Here is a 10,445-nt window from a genome sequence, read left to right as displayed (position 1 = left end):
TAACATATCACATTTTAACCTTTTTCAAAAATGTATTTTTATGATAGGCTTGTGCATTATCTAATGACTAATTTATATATTACATTGTTGTGTTGCCGTTTTTAAAAATAAAATTTGTAAAATGCGTGTCAATGAATATGTACGGGAAATCTTAAGGGTATGTTGACTATCAAATAAATAGTCTTTATTTAAGCAGGCTATTTTAATTCCATTGTTTAGTTAAAATAGCAACCATTTAACACAAGGTGCAGTCTGAATTTATGTTCTTCTTGAATACCGACACTATCAAAGTGCATATCAGTTCAAACTTAATGGCTGTACGTTATAACAGATATCCTCATATACGTATGTTTAATAAATTTGATCAGTTAGTTTTATCATAACACATATCATTAATAATGGCATTTTAACAAGTTTTTTAAATCTACTTGAATACCTGAATGATTCACACTATTACAAATTAATAATTTGCTATGCAAGACAAGTATCTTAAAGATGCATTTCAGAAACATATATGTGTAAGCATGCAAATATTGATCCTTAAAGACATAACCAGAAAGAAAACTGGCAAACACAATCGTAACATCATTTAAAATAAATACACGGTCATCTGCGAAAACAATTTACCGTCAATAAAATATCTCTTGATAAAAGCAACGTCTGAAACACCACATGTTAAAGTAATTATGTCTAGACACCAAACTAATAAAAGAAACATCAAATACAATAAGAATAAATCTAGCTTAAGTATTGGACATGAGATTTACGCAATCCAGTATTTCACAAGAATAAAAAGAGAACTAATTGAACGATATCATGTAAAGATCAAAATGGCAACACAAATTAAAATGTTTATTTATTTCAACCATTTGGTCAATTATTAATGATTAAGAATTGTACATTATTAATGGTTGACCCACATATGGAAATGCATAATCCTTATGACAAGGGTCAATATGACCAAAGCGTTAGGCAACCTCTGTGTCACGGATATATACACCTATTACTGCGAAGTATTAAAAGATTGTACCAGATAAAGGGACTTGTTCGTAAATTGTCGAAATCAGAACTGTGTGACTTTTTTTGTGTTTGTCTCGGATATAAAAAATAATAAAGCACAGTTAATAAGGGAATGGGAAACCTCTTAAAGCGTCTGCTAAAAATAAAGCTTCGAGTATGAATTATCGTCATTTCAAATGTATAACATATCAAGCATTAGTAACACGTGCCGATTAAAAACTCTGGAATGATTCAGGTGTTGCCGTCAATTTATTATTCAACACATGTATAATTATGTTAAGTATAAAATATATATTATGATATGACCGTTAGGTTGATTCTTGCGATAACCTTCTTATTCATAGAGCACCGACTTGAGTTTTGCTAGCGAATTGCATGTTTCTTTTTTTAATTTATTTTACCATGTTTTACATATAAATATGCAGCATTTACATTTTCATACATAACACATTGGTAATATAATATAACATATATAAATCACTCGTTCATAATTATTTTAAGATTGATCTTCAAAGAGTAAAACAATATACAGTGCATTCATTCATAAAAGTTCACACACATACAACATATATTATCAGTGTAAATCATTTCACATGAGAGGCAAAATCAAAAAGCATGCACTCAGGAGGATTCACACTCGCTGTCACATACAAACGCACACACACCCGCGCGCACATACACGCATGCACGTACGCACTTGCATACAAACAAACAATACATATTTTTGTTTAAAAGGTTCAAGAAAAATATATAGTATTGTAAAAACATTTACAATACATAATACAATATTTCTTGATTATGTACCTGTTAGTACTTTGCGGTTGACATTTTAAACATAAGTTCAAATGGTTGAAAGCATGGTCAAAAATTAATATGAATTAAAGAGAAGTTCTTTTGGTTGAAAAATATTGTATGAAGTGGATCCATTTTTGTTTCTTATTTGCTTCAACAAAAAATCTGAGATTTTATTATAGTACAGTTTTACAGTTTTGAGGTTGAAATTAAGAAATAAAAAGCCCCAATCTGAGAAAATTTCTCTTTATGCAATGCATGAATATTGTAAACATGTTGAATACTTTATATGATGAAATTGAGGCGATCTTAAAAATGAATCTACACGTGCATTTCTTAGCTTACGCACGTGCAAGTATTCACGTTCGCACGCGAATAATGTCAATTAGTGACATTACGGAGGGGGGGGATTTACACAAATATTTCGGAATATATTACCTTTGCTAATTAAAAAAAGAAATGCTATGCTTTGTTGAAATGTGTATATTCATTCATACTAGCATTCAACGGCAGAATTTAATCGTTCAAACAAAACATACCAACACCAACAATTCTAAACAAACCATGTTAAGCCTCAATACTTTACCCCGCTATTTCAGTTATAGACGAACACACTTGGGAGTACTAACACTTATGTTTTCCGTCTTTAATAAATTATTCTTTAAGCCACCATTTTAATGTGCCCTCAATGTAATACCAAGTTTTTGCGGCTGGCTTAAACGCTTTGATTTAACATTGATATAAAAAGTCCTGTTAATGTATTCTGTATTCTAATTATCTGTAGCTGATTTCTTCAAGGTACTTGCTGATCAGCAGATCGCCTTGATGTATAAGATCCATTATTTCTTAGTCATAATGCAACGTCAGTATTAATTAAAGTTTGAGTTAAATACAATTTGTAGAGTATGCACCCATTCAACAACGTGACAATTGAACGTAACAATCTGGAACCAATCGAAACCGTACGATGATATACGATACTTCCTGATCATAGGTCTGGCTGTGTCAATGAATGAACACACATGTAAAGATTGCTCAATAAAAGCCTTTAGGTCACGCAGCATTTCAAATCTGCTTAAATCGGGCCTAGTTTCTTACATTGTTTTAAACGTTTGAATCACTGTTAAGCATGCAACAAAAAATAAAAAACTGTATTTAATTTAAATGCTATATGCACCAAGAATAATGTCCTTTTAACATTATCAAAGTGCTCGACGGGAAAATTATGATCTGTACGTGTAAATATTGAATATATAAAGTACACTTGTGAAAGAACATCCAATTAAAATAGTTTGAACACTGTTGGGCAATGTCGTATTACTATTTGTATGCGTTTAGTTGTTCTTAATTACAGGTGTGTGCGTCGGTCCGATAAATGGATGTTCGCATTTGAACCGTAAGTACCGTCTTACTTACTTATGCGTTCAATCTTCTTCTTATGGCCGTTAAACTTGCAGTTGTGATGCAGTGATGAACTGCACTGTTTGTCGTAGATTCTCTGGACTGCCCCACAGTTTAGTTTGAAGGGTGGTGACTGTTGGCCAATATGTTTGGCGGGACACTTCCAGATTGGGGCAGCTCTGTAGTATGTAGAAGGGCGTTTGTTCTTCGGCTCCGCACTGACATGAAGCTGTGTCAGCAAGTCCAAGTCTTTTCATGTGCTTTTAAAGACGACAGCGTCAAGTTCTGAGCCTGAAGATCATGGTTTTACTGCGTTTGTTGAGTTTGTCGATGCTGTCTTTGTAGGTTTGGTATGCATCATTTTTGCTATTCCATTCTGTGGTAAATTTGTTCTTAAGTAAGGTTTTTGTATCATGGTATTATATTCGGGTGTTGGGGCTGCTCCTTCTGTGAGTCCTCCTTGGCAAGCCTGTCTGCAGCTTCGTTTTCGGCTATGCCTACATGGGCAGGGATCCATTGAAGCACAACAGTGTTATGGTCTGACAGGTGGCAAATATGTGCCAGCAGCTGTCTTGTTGTGGCCTCTGATGGTCCTGCTGAGAGGGACTGTAGGACTGACAGTGAGTTTGCGAGGAAGACAATGTTTTTTTCTTGTACACCCTGCTCAATCAGATGATGTGCTGCTGACTGAAGAGCCTGGACCTCAGCTCTGTAGATGGAGCTTTGTTCACCTATTGGGGTTGCCGAGGCGAAAGAGGTTCCTGCTCGGTATGTTATGTACACCCCGCCTCCAGCGTTTTTGACTGCCCTTTCTGTTGATCTATCAGTATAGGCCTGGTTCCATGAGTGTGGTACCGTCTAATTATATAATAATGCTAATGATTATAATATTTATAATAATGATGATCTAAAAAGTTAACAAATAATAATAATAATAATATATATTTCAATAATATAAATAATTATTACAATTATAATAATAAAATTAATAAGATTTATAATAATAATTAGAATAATACTAGTAATAATACTACTACTAATAATAAAAATACCATACTACTACTGCTAATAATATTAATAAAAATTATTATTATAATTGAACACAATAGAAATAATATAAATAAACTATCGCGACAGTCATGTTTGTATCTCATTTGCAGCTAGATAACACAATAATATCCGTTCTTCAGTAGAATCAGTTTTAAGCATAATACATTTTCAGAATTAAATTGTATTTTAACCTGTTCAGGAGACCAAAATAAACAAATATGCAATAGTCATTTAAAATATGTGAATACATGATTCAAGTATTACTTATTTTATTAACTTAGCACACAATTAATTCAATGTCAGTGCGATCTGTTTGCTACCATACATACAGTTCGTAAGTTCTATTGCATATTGCTTCTTTGCAATTGAAAACTTTGAATAACGAAGTATAAAATCGTAAAAGGACTGATGTATTTTGAGATTGGTTAATTTCAAGGGACTATGTTATCGAAAAGAAACTAAATAAAATGCCTAAACTAAATAAAATGTAGATATATTGCTATTGGCAATATAAATATATATGTATATAGACCAAAAACCAATGTATAAATCTGTTTGTACGGCTCTTCTCATTACAACATGTCTTCTATATATCGAGTATTTACTAAACAATACTTTACTGAGCTATGAAACAAAATAGAACCTCGTCTTCATAAATCAGTAATACACTGTTTGCAGGGTGTGACTTATAAAAAAGATAGTGTTATTAATAATCCAAATAAAACACCTAAAGTTGTATATGTGCTAGATAAATATTGTAATAGGGTAAAGTAGACTTTATTTGCAGGCAGTGGTTTAATGACATGTTTAAACGCATATGCGAACATAATATAACTTTTCCGTCTAGTTGTACTGTCACAATCTTTATCTTGTTTGCGGCTGGTTACTGATCAGTAAGTAATTGACCTTGTGGGTATCAAGTTCGAAATATTTGTTTAAATATGAATAACAAATGGTACATACTTTCAATGACAAAAAATAAAGCATATTCCCCTTTTCAGATTTCTTTACAAAGTAAAATTGTGAAATGTTGCTTGAGTGAGCCAATCACAATCGTTTTAATGCGTCTTCCTCATTCCATGTCTTGCTATAATAAGTTTCAATTCAAAAGAAAGCTAAGGTTCAGTGAAACAAAGCGCCTTTCATAAATAAAGGTAAGCGCCAAACAGTAAAGCTTTTATAATTGTGTTCATTGGAGATACATATTAAGGCACAGTCACTTTGTTACTTAAACGTATCGGCCGTTTTATGAGCTAACGGGAACTTATTTGTGTTGCATTCATGTTAGGTAAGTGCCATCTTTTATAACGAACAGATATATGATGATACATTTTACATATTGATGTTTCAATTTATTTTTTAATTAATTAATTATGAAGTATTATTTGCTTGATATAATGTTTTAATTGTTAATATTGCATCACGTTTTACTTTTTTCTAGGGTGTATCCATATTTATCTGCTTTGGTTATCGGCTATAAAGTATTAAATTATATATTGATTAATGAACTTATTACTGTATTTTCCTAGCTGATATTGGTGTCCAGAATTTATTGTCATCTTGTTGTTGTAATTGTGAAGATGTTGAGGCAATTTGATAATATATGCACATTGCAAAACACATTATTTCCGTTACTTCATTAAAGTATCCATTAATTAAATCAACGTTTATTCTGTATATATTGTCTTTTTGAAAATGGAATATTTCGAAAAGCATATAAGAAAGTAATATGTATCAATCTTTTTAAAATATTGTGTTAAATACTATTGATAAGTAAGAAATATCTTTACAATGATCACATCTTATGGACCTATTTTCAAATTTAGTAATATATATTTATATTCTTTTTAACCATTATTTGAGTAAAATTTTATATAAGTGCTTAGTATTTTTGACTAAGCATACATAATGTTATAAGTGTAGTGTCTTTTTTTAGTGTGGCTTTCTATTTATTTTCGGTTTCAGTTTGAACGTCTGAACGTTTGAACGTTTCTTCACATATCATTGAAGTTAAAGAAGAATTAAGGCCACGCGTTTTCCTTGTGTATTTATTGGACTTCATACAGGTGTTAATATCACTTAACATGTCTTATTGCGTTTTGTTTTCAATAGATCGAACGAGGTTATTTTTTGAGCGCGCTACAGAAAGAACTCGATAACGCTAAACACAAGTTTTAAATTACAGAACAATTGCTGCGATTAAATCACCGATTGTTGATATGAGTTTTGTTTAAAGTCACAATCACGCTCACCAAGACTACATACGAACTGTATTATGCTATATAAAAATTTCAACAACAAACAGTACTATAGGTTGGTTATTTACAATAGGTACCCTTGAACATTTAACATTGGTGTGAAAACGTTAAAAAACTAACATTTGGCAACTTTTAAGCATCTAAATATCGTTACACGATGTCATCTTCTTTCGTTTTGTGGATGATATCGAGTCAGGATCGGATTCATTCGGGTTGCGTTCATTTGCATAATTTACACAAGCTATCACAGAAATATGCTGTCGAATCTATCCGACGCTGACCGAACCCAATCACGCGTTCGACCGTAAATGTTCGGATATTTCGCGAGAAATAAAAATGGAATTATTTGTGACCCTCAAAAAATAAAAACGAGCACTTTGTATCTCGTTTAATCAATATTACCAGTCAACATCTAACGTAGAAATTTTGCATTTTGCTAAAAATGAACAATAATTTGTGTATGGGTTAGCTTTATATACGCAGTGGTCGATATTTTTGAGCGTGATCGTTACTTTAAGGAAATAATACATGTCATAAGTTTTATTAAACAACAGTATTAATATCGAACGTCCAGTTGCTTTTAAATGATGATGATGATGCTGATAAAATTAGTGGTAATCATATATTACGCATACCAAACTTTGATTTTGTTAGTTGACTTTTTTGCAAACTGCAAAACAAGATACGGAAATGTAAGTAGTTTTTATGCGTATGTTTTCACAATTATGAAATAATACGTTAAGGCATTTCTTTGCAGGACTGATACAATTCTTTCAAATTGTGGGAACGGCTTTTGCACTTAGAAATGCAGGGTAAATCTTAAAGCGGTTCACTTAGCATGAATCAAACAATATTTAACAAATGTGGTAACTGCTTTGGCACTTATCAGGAATCATATAATTTAGTGTTAAGGTGATAACTGATGTGGCGCTTACATGAAGCCTAAATCAATGTATCAATTGTACATGCGATAACGTGTGTGAAATTAAACAAGAACCATATAATGCATTGCAATTGTAGTTATAAGTGTGGCACTTATCATAAATGATACGATTATTTCTGAATGTGGTAATGGGTATGTCATTTAATGTAAATTGTGCAGTTCTTAGCATATGCGATAACGGATGTTGTAAAAAGCATTCGTACGTTGACGTGGGGTCATTTGTTTTATTTTTTAATTATCATGATTTATGAGTGAAAACCTCGTTAAAAAATTATGCCAAGATTTCAACCTTAAATATCCTTAAGTAGACTTTTGAACTCCTTCAATCAAAGGCAACCATTTGATAATGCAAATAGTCGATTATATACTTGGAATTACTGAGTGTTAATTTACATACATTCCAATTTTGAACTGATTCTATTTAATTGATCAAGGGTGGTATTCCAGAAACATCTTAAGTCATTTCTTAAATATGTTCACTTAAGTTAAAAATTACAATGTTTTGTATTTCTTTACTCAATAAAGACATACATGTTGTTTTGGTATTCCTCAAATAACATTGACATAATGATGTTATTTTGATGTAATTTTCGATACCTAACTATTGCAGTATGAAATAAAACACTTAAAAAAAATTACCAATTTAAGGATAAAAATAAAATTTAACTTAAGATGCTTCTGGAATACCACCCCTAAACTATACAATGATAATCTTTAAATCTGCAGTGAATAATCAAAATTAGCTGGAATTTGTGTTTTACTATATGATTCTTAGTTCTGCTATATTGTCAACACAAATCAATTCATCCGTCTAAGACAATAAAACTTCTTTTTTTTCTGATGAATAGTAAACACAAATTTATTTTCTCCTTTATTGCTTTAACAATTGAATTATGATTCTATGAGTTTAATGTTTATTTACACCAGTTTTTTTCTGTGATTTTGGCTCGAATACTTTGTTTTGACCGTCTCAAATCGGTTAACCCAGCAAACATTTTATCACTTATATATTGTTTCTTTCGTGATGTTTGTATTGTCATGTTCATCTATGGGCAATTTTCAACTTTCCTTTAATAACTCACTTGCTGGTGTTAAGGAGAATTTCTCTCCATTGAGTATGTATGGAGTTTAATTATTTCTACACATTATATAATTCACTTATTATTAAAAGTTATTCTTTACTAATAATTTATCAATGATTAAAGGTATGGAACGTTGTGAATAGTTAAATAAGCAATTAGACGTCGTTTTGTTATAAAACGCTATACATTGACGTAGCAATTTTAATTGGCGTCTATTTTTAATGTTGAACTGTACTAGCACAAATAGTCAAGCTCTTAAACGCCTTTAATGATTAGTTGAGTTAAAATTATTGGATCGATCTATTAGTATTTATTTCCGAACATACCAAACATAAATAAAACGTCATAAGAAGCGTTTTAATGCTTGTTTGTATGGTAAAGCTATCAGCCATTTACAAGTTACAACCCGCACGCTGTAGAAATGACCTGAATATTACGTAAACAGGGTTCAATAGCAAAACAAAATCCCAAACAAAAAACATAGCCTTCATAAACTGAGTATTAAAGTAACTAACTGATGCATACTATTATAAGAAAAATAACTTTCCGTAGCAGAAACAAAAAGCAGCTTGTTAAGCATTCCAAAACAACTAGTTATCATTACAACCACAATATTACATTAACTTGTGGAAAACAGGCCCGTATTGCACTCGAATAAATAGTATTACCATTGTAACGTGTTACGCAATGCAACATTAAAATAAGATTGAATTGCAAGTCTTGATAACGATACTTATCCATCGCAATGATATATATAAACTTGTATTTATTAACTTTATGTTATATTCAGCAGTCTTAAACAAGGTTCTTATTTTATCTGATACGACATGGACAATATTGTCACAAAGTGGTGAATTCATAGTCTTTTTTTATTATTCAATATAAAACATACAATGTAAATATGTGCATAAGCAAGAACAAAAGTGGTATAATACAACAGTAATAATGTCAAACACATATTATACATGATATGCTAGGATATACTTTTTGTTTTGCTTTGGTTGCATTTGGTGTATGCTGTTATTTTTAAATGTAATAATCAATCCTATAGATGAGTTGCGTAGAGTAAAGTAGAAGACAACTGGACTGGGTTATGAAAGTTTATGCGTTTCCATTTTTGTTCAAAAATATGAAGTTTATCGTTGTTGAGGGCTATTTCTTTTTCAATTTGGATCTTTAGTTTTAAATAGTTTATGAAACAGTTGAAAGTAGGTATTTGTTTTTTATATTTGAAGCTTAATATAAAATATTTCATTAATATGATAATGTCGTTCACAGTGTTATTAATTTCTGGTATTTTAAAAGTATTCACACCGAAACTGATATTTACGAGAGACAGTTTTAATTTTAATTGTTGTTTCTCTAGAAATGTTGTTAACTGGTTCCATAGAATTTGAATATGTTTGCACTCCCAGAAAAGGTGTTCTATTGTTTCAATGAGTTTATGCCCTTTTTACGTTTCTTTTCTTCAGTTGTCATTGTCCAAATCATTTTATTATCTCACTAATTTTGCCCAGTATACATTGGTTTGTCGCGCGTGGGTGACCTTCACATTGTACCGTTACACTTGAGGTCACAAACTGTGTACAACGCAGGTAACGCAGGTTAACATCAGGTAAAAACAATATGGCCGCACCCAATACATTTATATTCAAAAGTTACCGTGTCATTAAACGCCTTTAGTTCCAATCCATGCCAAGCTGTCTTTTGTGGTTCGTTACATCATTTATCCCGGGTTGCACAGACACTAAAACGCATATCGCAAAAATGTTTTTATGACTTTATTTAATAAATGATCACTTATTTTGACGAGCGCTCAAAGAAAGCCACCATTACTCGCTGGTTCCTCATAATTCATAGTCTTTGTTAGATTGCTTTACAAAACAAATACACCGAACG

General features: G+C 31.4%; 1 protein-coding gene across 1 annotated transcript in view; it reads right to left on the bottom strand.

The window, feature by feature from the left end:
* Positions 1-3,624: 3,624 nt before the first annotated feature.
* LOC127854765 (uncharacterized) overlaps positions 3,625-10,445 on the bottom strand; it is a 12,142-nt gene continuing 5,321 nt past the window's right edge. Inside the window, exon 2 of the mRNA XM_052389820.1 lies at positions 3,625-4,071. Coding sequence (XP_052245780.1) covers positions 3,625-4,071 — 447 coding nt within the window. The remainder of the gene's footprint in view (positions 4,072-10,445) is intronic.

Source organism: Dreissena polymorpha, chromosome 13, assembly GCF_020536995.1.
Source record: "Dreissena polymorpha isolate Duluth1 chromosome 13, UMN_Dpol_1.0, whole genome shotgun sequence".
Lineage (NCBI taxonomy): Eukaryota > Metazoa > Mollusca > Bivalvia > Myida > Dreissenidae > Dreissena > Dreissena polymorpha.
The sequence above is the reverse complement of the archived record's forward strand: the minus strand, read 5'-3'. Positions and strand labels throughout refer to the sequence as shown.